Below are 27,580 nucleotides of genomic sequence, written 5' to 3'. Positions count from 1 at the left end.
TCCATCCACAATGAGCTTTTATTTCCAGAACAGAGCCAGTTTCTCAAGAAGAGCTCTTCAGGGGCAAAAAAATATGCAACAGATCTAAATTGTGTGCGGACTACATGGGGAGGGGGAAGCACTGTCTCCATTGGTTCTTGAATAAAATGCCATGGGTACGCAGCCTTAAGAGTTGCATATTATTTGGCGCACAACCCAGCAGGAAGTTCTCCTTCTTCAGCCTCACTGAAATAGGAACTGCGTAGCAGTGTGAGAACAAAGGAAGTTGCTTAATACCAATGGCCCATTTTGTTCAGTATTGTTCGAGCTGACTGGCTGCAACTTTCCAGGGTTTCGGACAGGAAGTCTCTCCCAGCTCCGCCCGGGGATCGAACCTGGAAACTTCTGCACGCAAAGCTGATGTTCTACCACTAAGCTACAGGCCTTCCGCAGCAAGGCATGTAGACCTTCCCGGTGAATTGTGCTCTTGCAATGTAGTGAGGTAGACAACAGAAAAAAAGAACTCTCCATTATTAACACGGAAATTTAACTCTTGCAATAACATTTCAAGAAGGGGGGGGGACGATAATGTTACAGACATACAGCTGAAATATTGGATTAATGCTCAACTCTGTACAGCTCAAATATAAACTTTTTTAACAAAAAAAAATTAGACATTTGAGTGCATATCATGTTTTGGACATTTAGGGGAAGGGGGAGAAATGAATGTTGTTTGCCACCATTTCTGCACTTTGCAGTCTGTTTAAATAAACAAGTATTTACAGCTTCAATACGAACAACAGTGCATCCAAACCAAAGTGTGCATTAAAGAACAATTATTGCTCCTGGCTGAGACTTTCCTTTATTAGCATCATTATATTATTTATTTACTTATTTACTTTTTTTTACACTTGTACTTCTCTCCCCCATCCCACCCCGTCCCACCCCTCACCCCCGGCCATTTTGCAGCTCTGTGAAGTCAAGATATAGTCTAACCGCTCTAGAATTCACTGGAGGAAGGAATCTCCCCATGGACTTCAGGAATGCTCAGAAGTGCATTATCTTGTACGTCACACCATTCTTCGCGGAAGGGCTGGGAAAGAAGGCAAATGTTCATGGCGACGCGCTTGCTCTCGGCATCACTTTGCGCAACTGTGTAATACTGCTGTAGCTTCCTGTAAGGCGCCTGCCTGCCTTCTCCTGGAACTTAATTCAGCTCCCTGGTGAAACTTACCTTGAAACTAAAAGGCGTTTCCAACCTATCTTTTTTAAAAAGGGGGGGACGCATCTTGTGTGTGCTTTCTTTAAACTCCTTTCACAGCTTTTCATTACTAGGATCTGAAGCCCAACCTCACTGGTAATTACAGTTTGGCATTGCACTTTGGGGGGGGGGGTGTCGAAGGCTGTTTCAGCCTGCTAATCTTGCAAAGCTACAGAAAGGAGAATACTTCCTGATGTTTCTGTAGGAACATCAAGCCAGCTCTGTTCTGCACTGGCTCTTTCCCATTTCTCCTCTTAAAAGAAAGCCTATATCTTCAGACAACGCAAAGAATACAATCTGACACTTAACAGGAAGTATTTGGCATTTTCTGTTCCCACGGCCCCTTTCCCCACGGCAATCCCCTAGACCTCAGCCTCCTGCTTTCATAGAATTGTAGAGCTGGAAGGGACCCAGTGGATCATCTAGTCCAACCCCCTGCAATGATTTATTGCCTGCTGATCTCTCGACAGGAAGTGTCTCTGAGACAGGTGCTTTCCTATCTGCCCACCTGGGTAAAACTACAATCTGGAAAACAAAACCATCCAGGCAATTTGTAAGCATGTGCTAAGTTACTTGTGGAGGATGGAAAGTGGAAGGGCGACATGGGTATCCTGGGATGGGGGAGATATCGGCCACCATGAGCATCACTCATGAAAGCGGCTATCACCATTTCTCACAATACTGATCTCCAAAGCACTGCTGATCTGGATTTCCTTTCCAGCCCCCTCTGCTTCCCTGCACCCCCTACTCTGAGCATCTCTGATTTGCAGGTAAGAGGAGATCAAACTAAAGTGACCGCCATCTCTGGAAAAACTCTGCCTGACCAATACACCTCCTAATATCAAATACGGGGGAGCAGACTGGGGCCAGCTACTCCTAGCCACAGAGCATCAGGAAGATGCCCACTCTCCTCCTAGCCTTTGCCCCGTGTTTTCCGAACAAGAGGAGAGCTGTTCTTGCCCTGGCTTTCCTTGCTCCTTAAACTGCCGTCTGCTCCGTCCACCAAAAGGGAATCCTGAACTTGGAAAGCTGATGGGCAGCAGGGAGGGGTGGGAGCAGGCACAATTTCTAGCAGGCCTCTTCGCCTCTTCGCCCCGACGTGGCTACCCCTTGACAAGTGCACGGAGCGCTTGGGGGGAACGGGCTTAGCAGGGCGCAGGCGCGCTCCTCAATCCCACTCCAGAGGGCTTCCCAGGCCCGCGCGGCGGTGGCAACTGCAGCAGCGGCCGCCCCGTCGAGCGCCTCTTTTGCTTTCTCCTCCCTGCGCAGGGCTACCCCTAGCGAGTCCCTCGTGGGCGCGCTGGCGCTCTCTCTCCCTCTCTCTCCCCAAGTTCCCTGGTGCTTCTTTTTCTTCCCTCCAGGGGGAGACAGAGAGGCGCGGCGCTACCTGCACCCGCAGGACTCGACGACCATATCCTCGTACTGCTTGTAGACGACGTTGTTGCCCGCGTCCGTGTACAGGATGCTGATGGGCGTCAGTTTGGTGGGCACGCAGCAGCTGGGCGGCGTCGAGCCCGGGTCCATGGAGTTCATGAGGGTCTGGATGATGGCGTGGTTCGTGGGCTCCAGGTGCGAGCGCAGCGGGAAGTCGCACACGCCCTCGCAGTGGTACGCCTCGTACTCCAGAGGGGCGATAATCCAGTCGTCCCAGCCCAGCTCCTTGAAGTTCACGTGCAGGGCCTTTTTGCTGCACCGCAGCCGCGCTTTCTTGCCGTGCCGCTTGCCGTGGCGGTTGTGGAAAGCCGTGCGCCTCATCCGACGGCTCTGCAAGCGCAACTGCGCGGCGGCCGTCGATTCCTGGGGAGGCGCGTGCGCGCTCTGCTGCTGGGCTCCCCTTTCGTGGCGCAGCTCGGAGAAGAGATTCTTCCGCCGGGACTTGGTGAAAACCACCAGCAGAGCCTTCTCCTGCTGCGCCCGAGCGCCTCGCCCCAGACCCAGGTCGCGCAGGTCCAGTAGGGGCTGCTGGGCGTGAGTTCGAGTCCCCGCGACGGCGCGCACCTCAAGGCACAGTTGCTGCGGCTGCGGCTGCTGCTTTTTCCAGGGCTGGTGAGGCTGCAGCGCCTGCCACACATCAAACACCACCCAGCCGCCCCCGGCCTGGGCTGACGCCGCCTCGTGCAGGCCCCAAGTCCTGGAGTCCAGGAGGCGGCCCGACAGGCAGGGCGAGACCTGCACATGGGCCAGGCCTGTCTGCGCCTTGGAGGAATGATCGCCAGGGGCTTTGCGAAAGAGCCGCAGCTCCGCTCCCACCAGCTCCTCTTTGTCGGAGAGAGTCGATACATCAAACAAATACTTCTGTCTCCTTAAAGCGCTGGGCGAAAGATCGTCTGCAAGATAAAACGCATAATTGCAGTCAGTTTCACCTCTGAAGCGGGAACGTGCGCGGGGTGGGGAGGAGGCGGCCCTTGCCCAGGTAGAATTGACCTCTTCCAGCAGCCTGGCTTGGCACGAGAGAGAAAGGGGAGCGCGGACTTGCTCCTCTGCAGGCTGCTAAAAGACGCAGGGGCCTACAGGTCCCTAATGGAATCCAGGGGACTTCTTTCCTAAGGGGGGGGGGATGGGAGGGCGACGCAATGGACTGCCCCTCAAATCATGGAATTGTAGAATTGGAAGGGACCAAGAGCAATCCCCTGCAATGCAACCTGGGACTTGAACCCACAACCCAGAGCTTAAAGAGCCTCACACTCTACCAACTGAGCTAGGCTGCGCATCAGTTAACGCAACTGTAGGTGGCATTTATCTGTATAGCCCAAAGAGGAGGGCTAGCTCCACTTTTTCGGAAGGCCATTTCTGTTGCCTCTTGACATTTCAAGGTGTTAGGGAAGCTCTTAAGTGGCTTTCCTTGCATTTCGAATCACAGTGCTTTGGTGAGTCCTCACGGCCAGTTATTGCGGTTGCTGCTTGTGGGTACAAGCTTCCTGCGACATCCACATATTGTCATCCTCGTCAAAATGCTGCCCTGTATTATTTTCCCACTTCATCCCGATTTACCATTTCCATGGAAAAATTTGTCTACTCCGGATTAGGGAGGATGGGAATGCAGGAGGCATTTGATGAGGGCAGTGTCCTGTGGATGCTGCAGAAAAACTTGGCCTGAGCATTTATTGCAATTGCTGTGTAGAAGGTCCCTTATCTTTCTCTCAAAGGTCCAGGCTAACCCCCCAGGGCAGAGAGACTGGGTGGGCTGCAGTAGTTGCTAGTGGATCCCCTGCTGTTCCCCTAAAACAAAACCCGGAGTATTGAGAGTAGATCTGTAGTGCTGGGGATCTGCTCTCTGTTGTTGCCTTGCTCTCTTAAGAACCTGGGATCTTCTGCATGCAAAATAGATGCTCTACCACAAAGCCCTCTTCCTTTGTTTTATACTGTGTATATTTTAAAAACACGTTTCTTTTGTTTTTCCAAAACCTGCTTATATGTGTGCTCACGTGGATTACATCCACCCTGAGACAAACCTGGATTTCTTTTTTTGACACATATTGTGTACAAAGTGTAGGCTGTGAAAAGCAAACCAGATTCAAACCTCCCCCCCCCCCCCGCACGCCTTAGCTGCTTTCCAATAAAAAAGGTTTACAGGCCAGCAAATACAAAAAAATTCCCCCAGCCTCTGGGTTTCCCCCAAGAGCTAATAAAAATCAGTATATATTTCAACAGTAAAAGTGTCACCACACAGAGCCTGCTCTCGTGAGCTCTGCGCTGCAGCTCAAGCTGGGAAAGGGAGGCTGAAAGGGCTTGCAAGAGACCCGGTTATTTATTGATCGCGAAGGTCACTACTAGTATTCCTAATCAGTGTGTTTTTACAAGCTAAAAGACCTGGTTAAAAGGTCTTGGGAAGACGGGTGGGGCGGAGGGGAGGCGCAGGAGGGTGATGGATGGGAATCAAGACCTTCCAACTTGCCAGTGACAGGAAGAATCAATTTCACATTGGCGCCCCCACCCCAAAAGCGAGTGCCATAACCCTTCCAGCTAAAATTGGCTCAGGGTTCCTGCGCGCCTCTGAGCTATGCATTTCACCCATAGGCAGGAGCTGACACGTTGTTTGGGATTGCATAGCAGAGGAATAGGGGAACCTTTTCCAGACCAAGGGCCACATTTCCTCATAGGCAGCCTTTGGGGGACACATCCCAGTGGTAGGCAGGGCTAGAGGCAAAAAGTGGGAGGAGCTACAGAGGTGACTCTTTCCCATAGGTAGGCAACCTAAGGCCCGTGGGCCGGATGCGGCCCAATTGCCTTCTCAATCTGGCCCACGGATGGTCCAGGAATCAGCATGTTTTTACATGAGTAGAAGGTGTCCTTTTATTTAAAATGCATCTCTGGGTTATTTGTGGGGCATAGGAATTCGTTCATCCCCCCCAAAAAAAAATATAGTCCAGCCCCCCACAAGGTCTGAGGCCCCCTGATGAAAAAGTTTGCTCTTTCCTTTGCGAGGGCTACATTCCAGCCACCTACAGGTCAGAGGTTTCTGCACCTTCTCTGTGTCTCTGTTCCACAACCAGGAAAGCAAAAGGCATGATCCACAGTTCAAGGACACACTCCCATCAGGCAAAAAGCACTGAAGGAGGGATCACCATACAACTAGTTAGGGACGTGACCTGGGAAAAGGAGGGTGTCCCAGCAATGGGCATAGCTTGGAGAGTATCCTAGCTCCTGAGGTCTGGGAGGCCCTAGACCTGAGGTTCCCCACCCTTAACGTAGGATAACAAAAAGATTTGCCGCAGCGTAGATTCAAAGCATATTCACCTATTCTAGCTTTACATGCCTGGCCTGGTGCATATTTACTCAGCAGTGTGTCCAACCGAGTTCAGTGGCCCTTACTACTGAGTAACTTGGACGTGGTTTCAGCCCAGTGGTATTCAGTTGTATTATTCTAAGGAGAGGATCATGGCAGCATTCTGGATGGAAGTCATCGTCCATATCATCTTAGTCCTGAGAAATCCATAAAATTCTTGGATACTCACACTAAGTCATAATCAAATGTACTTGGGCCAGGTGTGCCCTGTTGGTGGCCAAAAAGTCTGGTGTTGCAACACTGGAAGGAAAGTATATCTCACTGCATTGCTCAGTGGTCAGAAGACTTAGCATAAGAAAAAGATACTTTTAGCAAAGAGAACAAACACTTGAACATTTTGGGTCCATACTTAGAATTGTTTGCATGAAGCACATGCCCAGGAGAATAGCCTCTGCTGGAGGCTATTCACCCCAAACCTTTTGGCCCCAGCACAAAATTCTGAGAGGAGCACTGCTTGGCACAACGCCCACATGGCCCACCCTTGGGCTGGCCAAGCTGGGAGGCGGAGCTGTCAAGCTGAGAAGGCGCGCGGCCACCGGCAGTCATGTGCCTCATAGGCCCAGTTGACCAATGTACTCCATGGGCCCAGTTGACCAATCCACCAGGGGGTGCAACACTTGCCCTGTTCTGGCCACCAGCAACCCACACTACACCACTGGAAGGGTGGCAGGGAGAGAGTGGGGTTTGGATAGAGATAGATATAAATACCTTGCAAATACCTTGCCTCTCTTCTATTCTTCAGCTGTGTAGTATGTGAGAAACAGAGGGTGCTGAGCCCTCAAATATTCCATAGCTCTGCCCCACAAGGTATGTCACTCCTGATACCATGAAGTGAGAGCTGGACCATAAAGAAGGCTGATCGCCGAAGAATTGACACTTTTGAATTATGGTGCTGGGGGAGACTCTTGAGAGTCCCAAGGACTGCAAGAAGATCAAACCTCTCCATTCTGAAGGAAATCAGCCCTGAGTGCTCACTGGAAGGACAGATCCTGAAGCTGAGGCTGCAATACTTTGGCCACCTCATGAGAAGAGAAGACTCCCTGGAAAAGACCCTGATGTTGGGAAAGATTGAGGGCACAAGGAGAAGGGGACGACAGAGGATGAGATGGTTGGATAGTGTTCTTGAAGCTACAAACATGAGTCTGACCAAACTGCGGGAGGCAGTGGAAGACAGGAGTGCCTGGCGTGCTCTGGTCCAGGGGGTCACAAAGAGTCAGACACTACTAAACAACTAAACAACAACAACAACAAGCATGAAGTTCAATATGTCACAAATTTAGAAGAGATATTTTGCAAACACCCATATATCATCCACTGAACCTTCTGTAACTGAAAAAGGTTGCTGATACAATTCTATTCATCTTAAAGCTACAGTAACATGTATCACCATGGTTGTGGGTGTGTGTGCAAAGTGGGGGGCTGGAAAGAGCAGGAGGCATGAAAAAGGAGGGGTCTGTCTGTAAGGGAGAGTTGAGAAATGGAGGAATGAGGAGGTAAGGAAAAGGGGGTGAAGGTGATAATGTGGTATGTATTTTTATTGGGGGTTTTTTAAGATACAGTAATATGGTATATATGTGCTAAGGCTGGCTATGCAATAGGAGAGAGAATAAGACATGGTAAATGGGGGTGATCTGTGTGCAAGGGGGTGCTGAGAAAAGAGGGAGGGTGAGAAAAGTTTGTGAAGGTGGAAATGGGAGTGCAAAGGGGGTTGCCAAAAAGGAGGCAGGAGGAGGAATGGGAATTGGGTTGAAGATGCCAGCAGGGGCATAAAAGAATATGCAGAATAGGTGGGGATGAATGTTTAGAAAGTTCCCTTGGCTTGGGGAAACTTTCAATGGGAACTACTTTCGAATAAACACCGTTGCAAGTTTGACTCTTAGTCCTGAGTGGTAAGGCGAAGTGCTTAGGACAGGGGTGGTGGGGACATTGTGGTCCTCCAGCATCATCTGCGTCCAGTGGCCATGCTGGGCTGGGGCAGATGAGAGTCCAAAAAAACCCCCACTAATAACCATCTGGAGCACCACAGATTCTCCCTCCCTACCTTTGAGCCCATTTGCTCTTGTTCAGTACTGGTGTGTATGTGTGTGTTGCTGCATCCATCCAAACCCAAAGTGAGCACTTAGGCAACACGCATGTTGCACTTACACAGGAAGGCATACAATCGCACATACTTAACACAGCACTCTACCTCTCTCCCCTCCTGCTTTCCCCTCAGCTCACACACCAACCTCAAGGGACTTGTGTGTGATGGTGGTAGCAATACTAGGTAAAGGTAAAGGGACCCCTGACCATTAGGTCCAGTTGTGACTGCCTCTGGAGTTGCGGCGCTCATCTCACTTTATTGGCCGAGGGAGCCGGCATGCAGCTTCCGGGTCATGTGGCCAGCATGACTAAGCTGCTTCTGGCGAACCAGAGCAGCGCATGGAAACACCGTTTACCTTCCCGCCGGAGCAGTACCCATTTATCTACTTGCACTTTGACGTGCTTTCGAACTGCTAGGTTGGCAGGAGCAGGGACTGAGCAACGGGAGCTCACCCCGTTGCAGGGATTTGAACTGCCAACCTTCTGATTGGCAAGCCCTAGGCTCTGTGGTTTAACCCACAGTGCCACCTGCGTCCCTGGTAGCAATACTGGTGCATGGCTATTTTGAGCCCCAGGCAAAGTAACTACTTGCACCAATTCCCCCTTCCCCCCAAATAGTTAACTTCAGTGTTCAGAAACAGATGTATTGTAGAAATGATAAAATTCTTCAAAATATTAAAGTAAAATGTCAGATATAATATAAACTGTGTTCTTTAAGGTCTCTAAGATCTGCACTCTAGGCAGCTGCAGACCTGGGTGGTAGCTAACTATTGTTCTAGTCTTCCTTTGTTAGCCCCGCCCATTCATCATTGCCACGCCCCTTTTGGCCACGCCCCTTCCTTAAAGAGACATGGAGTGAAATTTAGTTGATAAAGGGAAACACATACTGAATGGCCCCATTACTTGCTCTTCTTTCTGAAAGGAAATCACTCGCCATCTCTCTCTTGTTCGCTCGCTCTCATTATAAGAAATCATATCAAGTTAAAAGCAAAGCAAAAGCAAAGTGGTCCCTTACCACTTCTAAATCTTCTTTCACCGGTAGACATCTGCTGACTTTCTCCTCCTTAGCCTGAATAACAAAAACTCGACCAATTCATGCTGGGTAGGGCTATCGACGGTCGCTAGCCGGGACAACTAAATAAAATTTCCATGTTCAGAAGCAGTATACCTTGGGACACTAGACGCCCGGCTTCTGGGCTTCCCAGATTCATCTAGTACGAACAAGATAAACCTGAGTCCGATCCAGCAGAATGATTATTGATTCATCGCGGTATCCAGCAAGGCGATTATTACGTCATCGCCTTGATTCAACGGGCGGATTGCGCTTGTTATTAGCAACGATAAACCTCCCCTCACGCCCCCGCAAAGGCAGCTGAGCTTCCCTACCTTGTTTTGAAGTGAAGCTATGCTCATTACGATCAAATGGCAGCGGGTGGAGGAGCGTGGCTATGATAAACTGAGATTAGAGTCTAAAATGACCTAACCAGCCCCATTGCCCGGGAGGCAACACTACGCCGCTCCTCCTCCTGTCTGACGACTGCACCCACAACCATTTCCCTCCGCATCTACCACGCATCTGTCCCCAGACAGGGACAGGGGTCCCCAGATAGGGGTGGGAATATCTCTTGTCTTAAAAGCCTGGAGGGCAGCTGGCAGTCAGCTGGGTCCCCAGCAGTTGTTGGACTACAACTCCCATCGTCCCTGGCCACTGGTCCTGCTAGCTAGGGATGATGGGAGTTGTAGTCCAACAACAGCTGGGGACCCAAGGTTGAAAAGCACTTGTGTAAACAACACTGAGCCCAATGGGCCGATGATCTGAGTCAAGCACCTTTCTATGTCCCGAGACATAGGATCGAGAAATCCTTCCTTCCTTCCTGGCAGCATGCGAAGGGCCAGCAAGATGCTGGGCGCTCTGAGGTCCCAGGTTCAATCATTCCAGGTAGGGCTGGGAGAGACGCCCTGTCTGAAACCCTGGAGAGCAGCTGCCAGTCAGTGTAGACGGTATTGAGCTACCTCGACCAGTGGTCAGACTCTGCATAAAGCATCTGCCTTTTCCTTCACCTACCTCACAGGGTTGTTGTGGGGTTTAAATACGAGGAGAGGGAGAGGGAGAGAGAGAGAGAGAGAGAGAGAGAGAGAGAGAGAACCATGTAAGGCGCCTCAAGCTCCTTGGAGAAAAATGGTGGGGTAGAAATACTACACACAGAGCACAAACATACATATATGCTAGCAGAGAATCTGGCTGTAATCCGAGATTTACTTGGGTTATCCCTCTCCGTAGCAAAGCCGCTCAGACGAGGATTGGGAAGAGCCCCGGGGCCACTGACTGAGTTCAGCAAACGTTCCCTAAACCCCATCAATGAAAGTGGGAGTAATCCAGGGCCCAGGAGCAAGGGAGAAGAATTCGAATTTCCAGTCTCCGGACGGTGGGCACAATCGTACACACGCTCCCTCCGAGTCAAGCGCCCTCCAGATTCGCTTTGGCGCCTCCGTTGAATTGCCACTAACCGGAGGTGAGGAACTGGGCTGCAGGCGCACCATTTTCTAATGGCTTATCGATTGGCGGGTCAAATTAGTCGATAATCCGCAAACCCCTAGAATAAAAATGGGGTCACTTTCTTGGGGATAAATGTCATCAAAGTCCAAGGGAATTTGCACAGAATTAGGACCCAGACGGCAAGGCGCGTTTCGATTTATTCAGATGTGAAGGCCTTTGCTTTCTGCTGTTGTTTGTTCCCCTTAAAACAAGGCGGCAGGATTTATCTATCATTTCAAGCCTGGCCAAGGAAAACCCCAACACCCAACACATCAAATCTGCAAAAGGAAAATCCAAAATTAATATATATTCACATTCACACGATGAGATGCAAATGATGGTGGGGTCTGTCCTCCCACATTATCCAGTTTAGTTAGAAGTCTCGTTTCACCCTCTCTGGAAACTAGCCATTTTGACTTCTGGCTGGCTCGGTTTGGTACTCCCTCTATCCGAATTAATCCCTTCCTCAGTGGACGGTCAAGAAAGTGCTTCGTTAAAGCGAGGGAAGATTTCAAAGGCCACACCTCATCTCAAGTACATCAAGGGCAATTAAAGCAATTAAAAAGATAAATAAATATTTTTTTAGAAAAATAAATAGAACACGGCCGTAGCGAATGCCAGAACCGGCGTAGCCCTTTCAAAGCGCATAGCGGAGGAGTCGCTTCAGAGACGCACAACCCAACACGGTTCCGTTCCCCTTTCATAGAATCAGAGTTGGGTCACGAAGTCCAATATTTCTCCCAATGTGGTGCTTGAACCCACAGCCCTGAGATTAAGAGTCCCATGCTCTACCAAATGAGCTATCCCAGGACGGATCCATAACTGAGCCAAGGCTTATGTAAGAGGCGCTGCAAAGCGTCATAAGAACGATTTTTTAAAAATAAGAATGAGCAAAATCTTCTCTGCCTGTTGGTTTATTGACAATCTGAAACGGGGAAGAGGAAAGAGGAAGAGGTGTTTGAAACTTCAGAAGGAAATGTGGGTCCACACACTCCAACCCTCAACCGAGGGAATCTCTACTTTGAAGTGAGATTCTTACTCAGATTCTTACTCAACCGTGCGATCCTTACTCAGCTCTCTCCAAACCAGCTAATCTGAGGTTGCAGCCGCAAACCAAGTCACTCAAGTCACTCACCTAGGCGGAAAGCCCTATCGAAGGGAACGGGTCTCTCTTCCCAGCTTAGGATCGGCGCTGCAGCAAACGCCGGAGTCGCGCCTCTTCAGCTCCCCGAGATTCCAGCGCCTTAAATTAAACTGGAAACGGGGGCGTTTCTAGAAAGGAAAAGTTGCTTCTTTCAGGAAAGGGTGGGGTAACCCCCCGCCCTCTCACCGGCTCGCTGCGGTTACTCCTAAACGGAACTAAAGCTCCGTCCTGACCTGTAATACGATCCCCGTCCGCCCTAATAAAAGAGGGGGGCGGGATCCAGACTTATTGATTCCTTGGGGGTTTTCAGGCTGAATTACGTCCCACTGATTTCAGTCGGCTTGATTTACGCAAGGAAGTAACTCAAGGGCGGCGGCCCGAAACATAGGAGATTTCTTGGGTGGATTCCTATTTAGCCTGTTTCATTATTCTCTCTCTTTCCCACATGTTCAGGCTGTGAGTGCCGCTGATTTATGGAGCCCACGGCACCGTCTCCGCACACAGGAGCTTTCAGCAGGGTCGACGAGTCCAACGCTTTGCAGAAATATATATATATATTGAAGAGCGTTGGAGGGGTCCAGGAGGGGACCCCAAAACAACCGAGTAAGGACTGGTCAAGGAATGCAACAGTCGAAGAGAAGGGCGGAACACGGGCTTGCAATGGATTCTCTGCGCAACGTTATTTTTCCTAAAGTCTCGCTTGCATTGGGCAACGATGTCCGAGTTACATTCTCTCTCTGCATCCCTTCTCCCTTTGGGTTCAACTATTTTGGACGCTCCAGACCTCTTCGAATTTGTTGAGCAGTTCCTTCTGGTGGGTTCAGAAAGGCGTGTCGTCTGAAGGAGGGAGGGTTTGCAGCAGATCTACTCAGAAGCAATTCCAGAAAAAGTTTCTTGTCCATCCTTATCCAGGTTTCTCAGAGACTCAGCAGCGCTTTTTACATCTGCCTAAGGTTTCTTCCTAAGCGTGCGTAGGATCGCGGCCACCATTTCTGCTCTCAGATAGCTTGGCGGCTGCAAGAGAACTTGCTTCCCAAGTAAGCGTGTTTCAAAGAAATGAAGTTAAAGCTGCGAGCCATCCTTTGGGAATTAAGTGGGAAGAGATCGGTATTCTAAGCGACCGTCAGCCCGCTTGCTGCGTTTCAACCAAATACTCTTTCAAATACGATTTAAACCCCCCCCCCCAAAAAAACACGCGATGCTGCGACTTCAAAGCACTTGCGCTCTGAACCAATTCCCTTCGCGTTTGTTTGTAGGTTTCCACACCGTGTGAGCCTAACCTCTTCTGATCAGAGGAAAATCCCACTGCAGCCAGTAGATTTCAGGATCTTAGGACCGCAGTTTTGCGAGAGAGTAAGTCACATAGTCTTTGGCTGGGCTTACTTCTGAGTGAACGTGCTTAGGATAGGGTTGCGCGGCTTATAATTGAGTGGACTCTTTCTATGCATCATTCATTTCAATCAAAGTTCCCGGAATCTACCACTATGAGGTGAGCAGCTTGGGGCAAATTTCTAGCTCCCGGAGGATCTTGACCCTTCCTAGGAAAAAGTCTCTCGGGGTAATTCTAGACAGCTCTCTGGATTCTCAGTCTAACAAAAACGGCGCCTCCTTTTACTAGTGGAGATATGGGCGGGCAGCATTGGCCCGCGAGGCTGCTGTCTTTGAGCTGCCGTCGAGGAAGCCTCGTGGGACTTCTTTGTGAGTAAGCAGACCTCTGGCTGCATGGTTAGAAGCCCTACAATTAAATCAGGTTAAACATTTTAAGCTTGCTACCTCTTTCCGTTCCGGTTCCCCCTCCCCGATTCCCTTCGGCCTCACCGCCTCCTCCTTGGCGTGTCAGGTGATTTCTCGCCCTCGAAAGGAGGTTTTTCTTAAAAAAGAAAATAAAACAAAATCGAAAGGCGTGCACTGAGATGCATCTGGTGTGAAGCGGCTCGTCTCTCCGCCCCCCACGTCTTTTCGCCGAGATTCGTGCAAGCCACCAGTATTCCCTGGAGATGGCACGCCAAGGCGCTAGTCCTCAAGGCTTTATCTTTTTCTCTTTACCAGAAGATTCGGACGACTGCCCCGTTCCTCCCGTCTGTCCCCAAGCTAGGCTGAAGCGCAAGGAGCGAGGAAAGCAGCCTAGCTGTTTGGGAGGCCCATGGAAGCCCCGCTCTTCATTGGCGGCTGAAAGCCCCCGTCGAGGACCCTCCTGGTGGCTGGTCAAGAAACACCCGCAGCCTGCACAGTAACAGCCGTGACAGCCTCGTCTTGCGCCTCGGCCCGTCTGAGGCAGAGCGAAACGGGCCTTTTCCCCTTGGGTGGCATTGTTTTTCACCCGAAGGAGAGTAGTATACTATATACAGTATTACTCCAGGACGGGTTTTAATTAACGGTGCGGTCCGGTCATTTAACCGTCTTGGAAAGCGCACGTCGAAAAGGGAGGGCGCCTCGCCCTCCTAACCGAAGTCTCCACCTTCTCCAACTTGGTGGCCCCTCCGGATGTTTCAAGTGGTTGCCCAAACTAGGTTGGAGGCTGCTGTGAAGCCTTGACACCCGGAATGGGCACTCTCCAGTAGTTGCTGGGCTCTAATTCCCATCAGCCTCAGCTGAAAGGAACACCAACAGACAAGGATGATGGGATATGTAGTCCAACCAAGGCCATGTCATACAACAGGAGCCCCCCTCTTAACTGCATTAAATACACCAGCATTCGCCGATTCTGCTGGATGCGCTTAAACTACAACTCCCATCATTCCTGACCACCTGCTGTACTGGCCGGGGCTGATGGGAACTGGAGTGCAATGCAACAGGTTGGGGAGGCTGGCATAGACTGCTGTTAGGGAACATCAATCCAAGTAATCCTTCAAGCCTTGATAGATTTAGCCCGAACAGCCTAATCAGCAAGCCAGCGTCTTCGTGGAAAACCAGAATTTAAACTCAGTTAACCAGCCAGGTGTAATCGAAGGGGTGTGTGTATAATCAAACTATTCCCGTTTCGGACCATTTCAGCACCTGAATCTTCCACGACCGAAAATATATATGCCACAAGAAGAAATTAAGGAAGAAACGCAGAATTGGGATTTTTCAAACCACAACCCGCAACAGGGTTGCATTCACTCTTGGAGTAGATCGAAGTTAATGGACGTGACTAGCTTGGGTTCATTAATATCAATATGTCTACTCTGATTGGACTTAGCAATGTATACAACCCGTATAGTGTTTTGCAAAATACCAATGCGCGGTTGAGAAAGATGGAGAGGCTGGGAGTTTAGACCGCTTTACAAAATCAGATTAAAACGATCGAGGTGGCAGTCAAGGCTGCTGCGATCAAACGGTGCTACGGAATTCCCTGGGCTTCTGGGCTTGGGACGGCGCTGCACTGCACACGAGTGAAGGACAGCAGGCCATTACCTGGCGAAGCGAGACACCTGGCCTTCCAGATGTTGAAGGATGGCGACTACCATCATCCCTGACCACTGGACATGCAGGCTGCCGGAAGCGGAAGCTGGAGTCCAACCATTTATGGAGGTGAATGGCTCACCCAGCGCTAGATAGGTCCAACTGGCACTGTTCTCCCATTGTATTAAATGGGGACGATCATACGAGAAACTGGCCACAGCCAGTTCGAAACTATATTTGTTTACTCCCTGGACTATAATGGGACTGGCTCACTAGTAAGTACGCATAACAGTGCGTTTAAAGATAAGCAGTCTCCTTTCCAGCCATTTAGCAGGGCTTCATTTTTTATTTTAATAACATGTATACAGAGCTTGATTTTAGTAAAACCTTCAAGGGGTTTACATTAAAATAATCAATAAAAGCAATTTTAACGTAATTGAAAGCATTAATGACAATTCAAATTAACGGGGGGTGGGGAGATTAAAGCACGTCTACGTGTTTCGCCCTGGTAAAAAGGTAAAGGGACCCCTGACCATTAGGTCCAGTCGTGGCCGACTGTGGGGTTGCGGCGCTCATCTCGCTTCATTGCGCCCTGGTAGGCTTGCCTAAATGAAAATGTTTTAAGCAGGTGCCCGGAAGTGCCGAGGGAAGGCGGCTGCCTGGTGTCAACAGGCAGGGAGTTCCAATGTTTAGGTGCTCCCACACCAAAAGCACGCTTTCTTCCAAGTGTGGTCTGAGTGGCGTTTATGTGGCGCCTCTAATAGTGCCCCTTCTGCAGATCCAGGTGGTCGAGTGGGGAGAGGCGATCCCTCAGGGAAATCCAGCGGCTTCCTCCCGCTCCTCCTTCTCCACTGCTTCGCTTCAATTGCGTGAAGAAATCCCTACAATTGCTGAGCCCAGGGAACTCCTTTAAAAAGTCTCCGCAACTTTCTGGCGGGTAAAGTTGCACTTTGTCGAACTGAAAGGTTGTCTAGATAAAACGGGTCAACTTGCGTGTCACTAAAAAGAAAACTTCCGAGTGACTAAAATAAATAATATGTTTTCTGACGAGAGCATCCGCCACTCCTTTAGCTCCCAAATGCAACAGAACATGAGACTGCAAGCTTCCGTTGGATGTGCACGCTCTTTACTCAGAAGTAAATCCCATTATTTTCAGTGGGGCTTTCTCCCAGGCAAGAGTGTAAAGAACTGCAATCCTGAAAAAGCTGTTGAGAGTAAAAATACGAGAGAGATGGCCCACAAACTGCTGTTTTATTGTCTGCAACGTGTTCTTGGCTCAATAATCCTCCTTTAATGGTGGGTTTATTCTGCTTGATTAGACAGAATCATAGACTTGGAAGGGACCCAACAGTTCATCTAGCCCAAATACTTGCAATGCAGCTAAAGAAGTTTTTTCTGCCATGCTTCCGCAATGCTACCACCTTATTGCTGTCCGGGGCCGGGGCAGGGGGGTGCGGCGCATCAACAGCAAGACAAAAGTGGACTTTTGGAGTGAAATGTTACAGCAGGAAGTGTTGCAGGAAATGCACTGGTGGGAAATGAAGCGGTATGACCCACCTCAGACTTTTGCAGGAGCAAATAGCATTGAGAGGGGGATCCCGTGCAGCCGCCCCATAGAATCAGGAGCAGAGCATCATTAATGCGCAACAAAAGACGGCTGATAACATGGGCGTAGCTAAGGGGGGGGGGTCAAGGTCAATACAAATCTGAGGTTCTGCGTCCCCCCCCCCAACAAAAATCCTGGCTACTCCCATGGCTGGGAAGGCCGAGAGGGAGAATAGCTGTGTCTATTCAGCTTCCACATCTGATCACTGGAGCAGCTTTGGTTTCCCCAAGATGGTGAGAGAGCTCAGAGTCAGGCCCCTTGAACCCAGCAAACAGACCAAGGAGATTCAGCAGCGCGTGAAGTAATTCCCCTTTCCCTTTTGTTACCTCTCTCTCTCCACATCCTTCCCAACACACACAAGCATACCGTTGTGGCGGTGATAGGTAGGAAGAGGTGCCCGGGTTCGCCCTGGAGATGGAAGGAGAGACGGGCCCTCCCCGCTCTCCTGCATGGAGCCACCTAAGCTAGAGTTCTAACTCAGGATCACGAGCAACCCGGAGAGGTAGGCAGCACGGTGAAGTCTGCCTCGAAGCCCCTCGCCGTCCTAAGGAAATCCCCAGTGGGATGAGGAAGGTCGAAGTCTGACGCACACAGGAACAAGTGCATCATTCCTGGAGCCAGGAGGGTCCAGAGAGGAAGCCACTGCCAGTGGTGTAGCGTGGGTTGTCAGCACCCGGGGCAAGGCAAGTAATTTGCGCCCCCTAACCCGTGGATTTGCGCCCCCTAACCCGTGGATTTGCGCCCCCTAACCCTAACCCCAACCCCCAGATGTTGCGCCCGGTGCGGCCGGGTGCCCCACGCTACGCCACTGGCCACTGCAGTGCCTTCCGGATGTTGTTTAACTCCTATCGTCCATCCTCCTTGGTGCTGATGGGACTTGGAGTCCAAGGACATCTGCAGCGCACCAACTTCGGATGCAGCGCTGGGCTTCGAGCGAAAAGAACCGGGTTCAAATCCCGTGCTTGGACCCAAAACATGGACTAGTTAATCATTTCTTCTTCCTCTCTCTGGGTTGTTGTAAGGCTTAAAGGGGAGGAGGGAGGAACCTAGTATAGGCACCACAGGTGCAAAATGAAAGTGTGGGTGTTGGATCACCCCTCCCCCGACTACTGGCTATCCTTGGGCTGATGTGAGCTGCCCAGCAAAATCTGGAGGGCTATAACTGTCTGGCACAAAATAATGTACACGGCCTTTCCACAGCTAGGGAAGTGGCTAAAGCTTTGGACCAGGAATTCTCAAACAAGCATTTCTCGTCCTGACCTCCTTCAGGAGGGATATACACCTATCGCCGGCACGCGTAAAATGTGGGTCTCCAAGGGCCGCTAAGGGAGGAAGGGAGTGATAGGATAAATTCCGCTTATTCCAGCCAGTCTGAGCAGCCACTTCCCCTTGGCTGAGCCCAGGAAGCTCATCTGAGGGTGAATGGGGATATATGACACTGCAGTCCCGCATACGTGCTTATGCTTGTTTGGTTTTCTTCCTATTGTGAACCGCCGGGGGATCTTCGGATGAAAGGCGGTGTACAAATTTAAAATAATAATAATACTCAGAAGTTCTATTAATGGCAGTGGGGCTTATTCCCAGGTAAGTCAGCACAGGTCTGAGGCTGAGGCAAGAAACCGCATTGTTGTTATTACATTTATTTCATTATCACAGAGTTGGAAGGGATCCCGAGGATCATCTAGTCAAACCCCTGCAATGCAGAAATCTTTTTGTCCAATGTGGGTCTTCAACCGACGATCGCGAAATTAGGAGTCTCATGCCCTTACCGTACCGCTTCATGCCAAAAAATAGGCTTCTGGGCGGTTTACAGAATATAGAAAGGCACTTCAACGTCGATGCAGGTGACCATATTATAATTATTATTAATTTATATTGTGCATTATAAAAACCACTGAAACATTAAGGCGTGTGATCATAATACTGTATATATTTGCTTGTTGGCTTGCTGCTTCCTTCCACAACAAACTTCTTCCGTGGTTTCTGATGTATAAAAACCGGTTCCATAAACAGCAGCAGGCTACGACAGTCCAAAGACCTCGGCAATATCAAACCACCACTCGAAAGGCGATGGACTCTCCTTCGTGGGAAGTTTTTAAACAGAGGTTGGATGGCCCTCTGTCAGGGATTCCTGGTTTGCAAGGGATTGGACTAGATGACCCCTGGGGGTACTTTTCAACCCTGCGATTCTATGAAATTCCTACCTCGATCAGCATTCTGTTCCCAAGCCTATGTGCCAGCGAAACCCCCAAGTGAGACGCAGGAGATATAGCGTCCTCCCGCCAGCAAGCTCTGCACGCAGCGGGCTCATAGGACGGGACTGTTTTCCTTGGGGCACCTGCGCTTCCTTTGTGGAAAGACATTTCCACGAACACACCCAGTTTACATCATAATGAGAACTCGGGAGCGAGAAATCTTCCAAACTGAGGTCCTAGGCCAATCCGAATCAAGGCCAGCTATTGCGATGCTACTGGACAGACGGATGTTACAGTGAAGAAACGAACCTCCTCCCTGCGTAAAGTGCTGCGTTTTCGCCTCTCTTATCCTCTACGTCTCCCCGCTTCCCAGTACTGTGGTGGATTCAATCCCCAGAACAGAATCCGAAAGGCAGGCAAAGTTTGGATACATAAATAAGTACCACCAGCCACGTGGCTGTACGATCCCGTTCTGCCGAGTCTAGCGCGCTTCCCCCTTAAAATAAAAAAAAATACAAAATCAGGTTGCCTCGGGCTTAGACTTACAAATCTCCTTCCCCGGAACAACAGGCCTGGAGTGATCCCAGACCAATACCGTCAAAGAGTAACACAGAGCAATTTGGATCCAAGCCCTCCCGATCTCACCAGAGGTGCCTGCCAAACGCCTCTAAACCCTGCAGACATTCGTTGCAAACAAGTTATTTAATTCCTCGCCCCTACACCTAACCAGATGTGTCCGCTCGCTTGCGCTTCCTTCCCAAAGAAAGGGGGGAAAGCGTCCTACCGAGTTCAGCAAGGCTTCTTCCGAAATAAGTCTGTCTAGGGCGGCATCTTAAAGTTAGGCGCTTTCTTGGGAGTACCACTGAACTCAGTAGGGATTACTCCGGAGTAAACATGCTTAGGAGGGGGACACAACAGTACTGTCCTCATCCCAGGCGTTTCCTGCGTCCAGACAATATGCCTCCAACTCAGTTTAGTGCTGGCTTGCTGGGGGGCGGGGGGGGGAGAAGGACCCCCAGGCTAGTCCCCCTCCCTTCATCCCGGGTCTTCTACCTCTTTGCTGGGCCAGGGAGCGCAGATTGGAACCGTCTGCGGGGCTCCGTCGCTCCGGCCGTCTGGTCTGCATTAGCGGTTTGTTGTTTTTGTTTTGTTTTTTTATAAGGGGCTCAAACAAATCGAATACAAGGTCGCCCCATCATTAAAAGCGGTGAATTCCCTTCTTCCCCATTAAAATACTTCCCTGCTTGTATTTCATTCGCCTTTCGCCAACCACAACACAGCCCCGAAGGCGCGGCCCGGATTGCGCTTCCCTCGCCCCGGCCGGCCGGCGGATGGTCCCACCTAGAAACCCGCCGCTTTCCGTCAACACGCAGCCCGAGAGGAGCTGCCAGAGGGACCCGCATTCCTCAGCCGTGGCAGCCCAGCCCTGCTTCCCACTCCGCAGGGGTTGTTTTCGAACTGCGGGCCTCCCCGCCCCTCGAAAAACTTCCCTTCCCTCTCGCCTACCCGCAAATCCCCCCGAGGGATATGAAAGACGCGTCTACGAAGAACGGAGGGAGATGCCCCGCTCCAGCACAGCCGCGCTTTGCGGCCTGCTTGCCTGGCTTCTCCTTCTTTTTGCAGGAAATATCGCCACTAATTTGGAAACACACACGCGAGAGAATGAGATACACCCACCCACCCACCTCAAGGCTTTAAAACCAGCGTCTTCCTCAAGTTCCACACCAGCAGCAATGCAAAGCCAGCACGTGGGCAGTGTTCACACGTGACGCTTGATGCCCCAGTCCACCTACTGAGGGGCAAGTGGGACTTACCTCCGGGTAAACGGGCAGAGGCAGGGAGTCTCCCACTGCTGCTGTTTGCTTAAACCTTAAAAAACAAACTCCATTTCCCTTCCCAGTTCTCCAACATTCACACGCGTGTCCTCCGATTCAGAGGGAGAGGCTACAAGAGGCGTCACAGCAGGGTTACCACGGGTGGTGACCTGCAGATGCTGTTGGACTGCGACTCTCACCATTGGGCCATGAGAGTTGGAGTCTAACAGCACATGGGGGCGCCACCTTGGTGACCCCCGAGGATAAAATACTCAGGTGTAAAAGATGGTCAAACACCCGGTCCACTTCTCTTCTGCTTTGTGCAGGGATACGGTCTGCATGTGGTACACAAGGGGTTGTATCCAAATCCAACCCAGAGAAGACCTGGAATTAAGGAACCTACATTGGTCAGATCTATTCACTTCAATGGGTCTACTCTGAGTAGGGCGAATATTGGACACCGTCCTTGGAACGGAAGGGGAGCCTCAAAGAAGCTGGGGTGTTTTTTTTAGTGTCCTGCTTATGAAAAGGGTCGTGCCACGCTCAGCCCTCGCTAAGTCCTCTCGGTCCCTTTGCTGAAACCTGCGGATCTTCCTGTCCCCGGCCTGGCATCCCGATCCCAGACACGCGGAGGTGCCCGCGGCAGATGGACCTGCCCTGCAGCCCGTGTGAATCCTTAAGACTCTCATCCAAGGCAAACTCAGCGAGGCAGAGAGAACCGTGCTCCAAAACGGAGATCCACGACTGTAACCAAGACAGCGCCTTGAATACAAATACAAATATGTATTGAAGTGGCATAAGCTTCCGCGAGCTAGGATGCACTCGGCCAGATGCACGGAGTGTAGCGTGCTATCGTGAGTTACAGGAATACATACACGCGGAAGGAGTGCGTTAGAAAGAGGCAACAGCGAAGTCAGAATGAAACGAAGCGCAGAAAGCAGAGACGCAGGGAGCGTAGCCACTCACAAAACTGTTGCTGCTAATCCACGCGCATTGGCTAATTCACACGTGAGCAGGTTTACTTGTTTTTGAAACCACGCAGCGTGCTTTCCAGCCTTATATTCACCTGCGAGGAAATCAGTTCGACTGAACTCACGGACTTCGGCTACGCCGTGGGAAACTGAAGTCACAGTCGCGGTTGTTTTCTTCCAAGCAAGCCTTATTTCTGATGCGCCAGGCACGTGTGAACTCCGTGGAAAGAAATGCCTTATGGACGTCGTGTCAGTGGGCATTCCCAGCACCTACGAGCTTCCACTGTTTCCAACCTGCCGCTCGTTTTTAGCATATCCCTGGTCAAGAATATACCAAGCGTTTAAGACCCTGCCTGCACTTCCCTCGCCTTCCACAAATCCTGGGATTCCCAAGCCCTTCTTCAAACCCCTGAGCCTCACCTGCCTTTCACCTTCCTCGAGTAGTAAATCACAGCAATCACCCGCTCTCAGGCAGGCCTGCCGATTTCTCACCCCAGAGCCTGAGCTCTGAGCCCCCATAGAACTAAATGGGATTTATTTCCGCCCAAGAATGTCTAAAGAGTTCTCAAGGAAATAAAGAAGAAGAAGAAGAAGAAGAAGAAGAAGAAGAAGAAGAAGAAGTGCCTTTGCGGTTCACCCCTCCATCCAGCGGCAGTTCCTAATTGTTCTGCTTTATTGTGGGGTTTCTGAACGTGGGGAGAGGGAGGGCGGCGGCGGCGGAGCGAGCCAAGCACCATCTGCGTTTTAATGAGTTTACTTCATGCGCCAACAGTAATTTTCCTACATACAGCGAGGTCCTGTCTGATCTTGCGACCATAACTGGGAGGAGTGGTGAAAGGGGAGGGGGGTAACCGGGCTTTATGGTAAGGGGGAGGAGTTAATGCTAACTATCCCCCACTTTCCCCCCTAAACACGTAACAACAAAAATAATAAAGCATGTGAGCCAGCGGAGCCCTCTCCGATTAACTATTCTGAAAGTTCTGCACCGAAGGAGGAGGGTTTCTTTTTTTTTAGGGGGTGTTATTTTTTTAAGTAACGCCCTTCTAAAAACCACCAGCGAAGTCGTAACCGTGCCAACCTAGATCTACGCAGGTCCCATCGATTTGCAGCCGAAATCACTCTGGATTTATCCCCGTGGAAAGGATGGCTCAGGCGCGCTCCTGAGGGTGTGTATTATGACTCTCTCTGGCCCTCATGGGACGCTGCGCTGGGAGGAGAGACAGAAGCGAGACTTAGGATCGCTTCTCTTCGCTCCAAGCTCAGCTGAAACCAGAGATGAACCCCATCACTCCGCGTTACTTATAATGATTTGGGAGAAAGAGAACAGTTTCTTTAGCCAGATCCACAATAAATCACCCTAGTCTCCAGCAGAGTGAAAGAAGAAAGGTGGGTGGGATTCGTGGGAGCGTCGATTTCTATAAAAATAAAAAAAATAAAAAGGAAGCCATTCCAGCCACTCTACTGCCTTTTCGTTTAAAGTGATATTGACCAGGCGAGCCAATACCGCGGCGATCCTTAAGGGAGGGCTTGGAGGAGAATTATTCCGCGTTAGGGAAATGGAAAGTCTGTAGCTGCGCGTCGGGCAGGAGTCCTGCAAATCTTTGGAGAGGAGTGCTCCGGAGCTGCTCCTGCTGCTGCATAAGCCCATCTCAGCAATTAACTGGAGGGCGGGGGGAGCGGGGAGCCCACAGGGAGGTGGGCTTTGAAAAAGAAAAAGGGGGGAGCCCAAGCGGGGGTCGCCTGCCACTTCAGAGGAACGGAAGTTCTCTTGAAGTCCTCCCCGTCGAGGGTGCGCCATTGGCTGGCCCGCCTTCATTATGGGAGACTAGACAATCTTTGATATGTTATGACATGAACACTCAATTAGATCACTGAGTTGAACTACTCTAATCAGGGGCTTGATGCTAAGCAACCCTCAGAAGGTCCAGCACGAGGTCACAGCCTGTGACACATCAAATCAAAATCAATGGGGACGGCGGGGGGGGGGCGAAGGCTTTCCTCCTCCTCCTCCTCCTCACCCCCGCCCCTTCACCAAACCATGGCTCCTCCTGGGGGAATTGCTCTCCCGATTGCTCTGCCACCATCGCCCGCCTTCCCTCGGAGAAAAATCTCCCAGGAGGGCAAAGTGAGATCAATCTTTGGAGTCACGTTTTCAGGGTCCTCTGTAGCCTGCAAACTGTCCCCCTTCCTATCCCTTTTGTTTAGAAGGCAGCGATTTAAACTGGAGAGGTTTATCCCAAGTTGGTTGTGGTTTTTGAAACAAACCACATAAAAAACATCAAGGAAGGGTGGGGGTCCGTTTCCTAGCTGAGAAGCGAGATAATCTCTTTTAAAATCAGATAGCACCCTATTCTCCCCTCCTCTCCTTAGAAACCCATTCTTGGCGGGGTGGCGAGCGAGAATGGAGAATTAAGAAGCCGTTCAGGTGCCACCGACCAGCTATTTTTAACCGAGGCTGCCAGCTAAGGCCTCCTTTAGAAGGATTGCTCTCAACGAACGAGCAAACGGATAACCCATCCGAGAACAGTGTTTCAAATATGCCTAGCATCAATCTCTCGTTATGGTAGTGGGGGCCCAGCGGAGGAAGAGGCGCAAGTAGAAGCGCGGTTAACTCTTCCCGTGAACCGCAAATGAGAGTAATCTCCTGGGCTCCCCTTCCCCAGTGAAAGCTACCTTACGAATCTCTGACTCATGTTAAGCTTGCGGTCTTGCCGTGAGAATGGAAGGGAATCGCCTGGGGTTCCCTCTTCCTATTCACTTTCCGATTGCCCTTCGAAGCAATAAGGAGGCAATAGATTTAAACCTGAAGACAGGCTGCGAGATACCTGTAAGGTAGGGAGCAACGGCTGGTAAGGAGCCGGGATTTGGGGGTGGGGGAGAGAGAAAGGAAAAATGGGGGGGGGGTGTAAACAGTTTAAACCCCGGGGAGGGGGGAAAGTACTGTAAGTTAAAATCCCCCAGTAGGAAAATAAATAACGTTTTAAAAAAACAAAAACAGAAGAAACAATTTACTGCAGCAGGATAAAGATGGCCATGGAGCATATAGGAAAACGCTGAACAATGCCTGGAAAGTGTCCATGCCTCATTAGCCGGTCTCAGGGTTGTTATGTGGGTTGAGGGGGTGTTTCAAGCCCCCCCCCTCATTAATTGCTGGCGTCCCCATCTCCTTGGGGCAGAGACCTGTTTAAAGGACAGGGAGCTACTCTGATTTTTTGAAACGAAGCGCAAGCTTTTAGTTCATTCCTTCTATTTTGCTCTTTTTTTAGCGGGAGGGAATCAGCTACCATTTGCAGCCGGCGGTTTTGATGTTTGCTCCCTCCAAGGCTTTCCAAGGCTCAAGAACCAGCCCCTGGCTCGGTTAGGAGGGCAGCCGCTGCGCGCAAAGGGCCCGGACGAGGCAGGCAGGGAGACCTGAACAAGGATGTGGGTCGAGACCTGACTTTGGGGAAAGAGCGTGCTAAATGGGAAGGGGGGGGGTGAGAGAAGGAGGGAGAAGAATGTGGGAATGACCGAATTTACAGTCATATTTATGGATCATTTATGATCCCCAGAAGGATCCTCAGAGATTTCGGAAAGCGGGACGGGGACCATCCATTAAAGGCTTAGAGAAGCGCATCACCTACAAGGGAGTGAGGTGGGTGGTGAAGCGATCTTTAAGAGATCCCGAGATCTAGCTCGACCTGAAGATGCTGCGATTGTACCCAGATTTGTTTGTTAGGGTTTTTGTGGGTTTTTTTTAAAGTGGAGATGGCGGGTTTCTGTGGAAAAGATACGAAGTATGTGTATGGGGCGGCGGATTCCCACGGAGGCTGCCATGCATTAGGGAGGGAGCCCTATTCAACCCGGTGGGATTTGCTCAGCAGTAACCGCGTGCCGGATGGGGTCGAAGCAGTGGCGTAGCGTGGGGGGTGCAGGGGGGGGCCGGCCGCACGGGGCGCAACATCTGGGGGTTAGGGTTAGGGATAGGGTTAGGGGGCGCAAATCCAGGGTTAGGGGGCGCAAATTACTTGCCTTGCCCCGGGTGCTGACAACCCACGCTACGCCACTGGGTCGAAGGTCCCTTTTATTTTGCACCGGTTTTAATATTCATTGTGGCTAAATGATTCTGATTCTGTGGGAGCTGAGGCGCGCCTTCCTGGCGGTTAAAACCGAGCAAGCGCTGACCCTCGCAAAGTTTTATTGGAAACTGACCGAAAAAGAACAATTCCCCCCGCTCCTTAATTTGTTTCATACAAAATCGGGCCCGGTGGGAGGATAACCCCCCCCTCCCCGTCGCGATTAGCCTGGCTCTGGATTTCCACAAGGAAACCGGGGGCCGCGAACACACAGACACACAGACCCCACCCGCCTTCGGATTACTCCGGATTCCGCTGCGCTTTTAATCCACCGAACAGAATAATTCCCGTAGAAACAGCTTCCTAACAGAGCACCGAAAAGAAAACGCGACCCAGATCTGCAGCTCATCCCGATGGGGAAAAAAGCCTGCGAAACATTTCTGGCAGATGAGAGAGGCTCTTCCGTCGAAGTCCGGGCGCTTTAAGGTTGGATCAAGTTTGGCAGAGGCAAGACAGCAGAGAGAAGGGAGAAAACTTGCTCCAGAAACAGAGCTCTCCTTTCCCTGTTTATTTCTGAGACGCCGGCGCAACGGAGAAACCACACGCGAGCGTTTGTCCCCAACCCAACGGCGATCCCCCGGTGGAGACCACCAGACGCCGCTTTCTCAAAGGGGCGCCCCAGTCTCTTGTGCGCCTTGAACTCTTTGGAGGGACCCACCAGAGTCGACGGGGCAGACGCCCCAGGAAGCGCGCAGAAAGGCGGAGGGGTCCCCCATCCAAGCAAGGCACGTGCTACTCCAGTGCAAGTGTTCCGGAGTGTGTGTGTTCACATCGAGACGCGTGTGGGACCTCCTATTCAGACTGAACTCCAGAAGGATGCTGGTGGCGGAGCACACAGGAGCACAGCTGTCAACTTTCCCCTTTTCTTGCGAGGAATCCTATTCGGAATAAGGGGATTTCCCTTTAAAAAAGGGGAAAGTTGACAGCTATGCACAGGAGCTATGCACAGGGATTCGGGAGCCTGAAGGAATGACGGGGAAGCCGGGGGAGTGCGGTCGGATCGGTGCCCGTTTTGGGAGGAGGGAACGGAGGGGCTGCAGGCTGTAAGGAGAGAAGATGGTGCGGGGAGAAGAGATATTTCGGGGGGGGGGGAGGGAGGAGGAGACGGTGGATCGGGCCCGGGAAAGTGTCAGAAGGTGGATGGGGCTCGGGGAAGTGTCAGAAGGTGGATGGGGCTCGGGGAAGTGTCAGAAGGTGGATCGGGCCCGGGGAACCCGCCCGAAGAAGCTGCCCGTCGGCTGCGCCCCGTCGGCTTACCTCGCCCCCTGTCCACGAAGCTGGTGATGGTGTTGGCGGCTTTGGAGGACTGGAAGAAGGTGGCGTTGATGCCCAGCTTCTCTGCGATCGAGTAGGTCCGGTAGAGGGAGAGCATGTACTCGTGGGGCTCTACTCGCGGCGGCGGCGGCGGGGCCCAGGCGGACGGTCCCTTCCGGGCGGCGGCGGCGGCGTCTCGGAGCGCTTGGCCGCCCTGTGGGCTCCGCATGCCCTGGTGGGACTCCCGGAGAGGCTCGCTGGGCGCGTCGTCGGCGGGGATGGTGGCCTGCTGGCAACAGGGCAGATCCCCCCAGAAGAAGCAGGCGAGGAACACGGCGGAGAGCAGAGCCCGGGCCGCATTCATAGCGAGCGAGCGGCGGCCCCGGAGCCAAGCGCGCGCCCGCTCCGCCCAGGCGAGTCCCTCGCGCAGCGCGCACAGCCCAGCCCGGCGCA

General features: G+C 51.4%; 1 protein-coding gene and 1 long non-coding RNA gene across 2 annotated transcripts; one reads left to right on the top strand and one right to left on the bottom strand.

Annotated features, from left to right (window-relative positions):
• GDF6 (growth differentiation factor 6) lies at nucleotides 1–27,580 on the bottom strand. The gene is made up of 2 exons (XM_081874501.1): nucleotides 27,131–27,580; nucleotides 1–3,567 (listed from the first exon to the last, which is right to left on the bottom strand). Exons 1-2 carry the CDS (start codon nucleotides 27,489–27,491, stop codon nucleotides 2,624–2,626), a joined length of 1,305 nt encoding a protein of 434 aa, XP_081730627.1. The 5' UTR covers nucleotides 27,492–27,580; the 3' UTR covers nucleotides 1–2,623.
• LOC309349071 lies at nucleotides 16,740–18,334 on the top strand. The gene is made up of 2 exons (XR_014159665.1): nucleotides 16,740–17,426; nucleotides 17,600–18,334. It is a non-coding gene; the product is annotated as an uncharacterized lncRNA (long non-coding RNA).

Source organism: Podarcis erhardii, assembly GCF_964252035.2.
Source record: "Podarcis erhardii genome assembly, chromosome: 8".
Classification (NCBI taxonomy): Eukaryota; Metazoa; Chordata; class Lepidosauria; order Squamata; family Lacertidae; genus Podarcis; species Podarcis erhardii.
Note: the sequence above shows the minus strand (reverse complement) of the source record. Positions and strands in the feature narration are given on the sequence as shown.

Coding starts and splice junctions, on each gene's coding strand:
- GDF6 (XM_081874501.1), bottom strand. CDS start 27,491: ATGAATGCGGCCCGGGCTCTGCTCTCCGCCGTGTTCCTCGCCTGCTTC. Junction 3,568..27,130: donor CTTCGTGGACAGGGGGCGAG/GTAAGCCGACGG, acceptor TTTATCTTGCAG/ACGATCTTTCGCCCAGCGCT.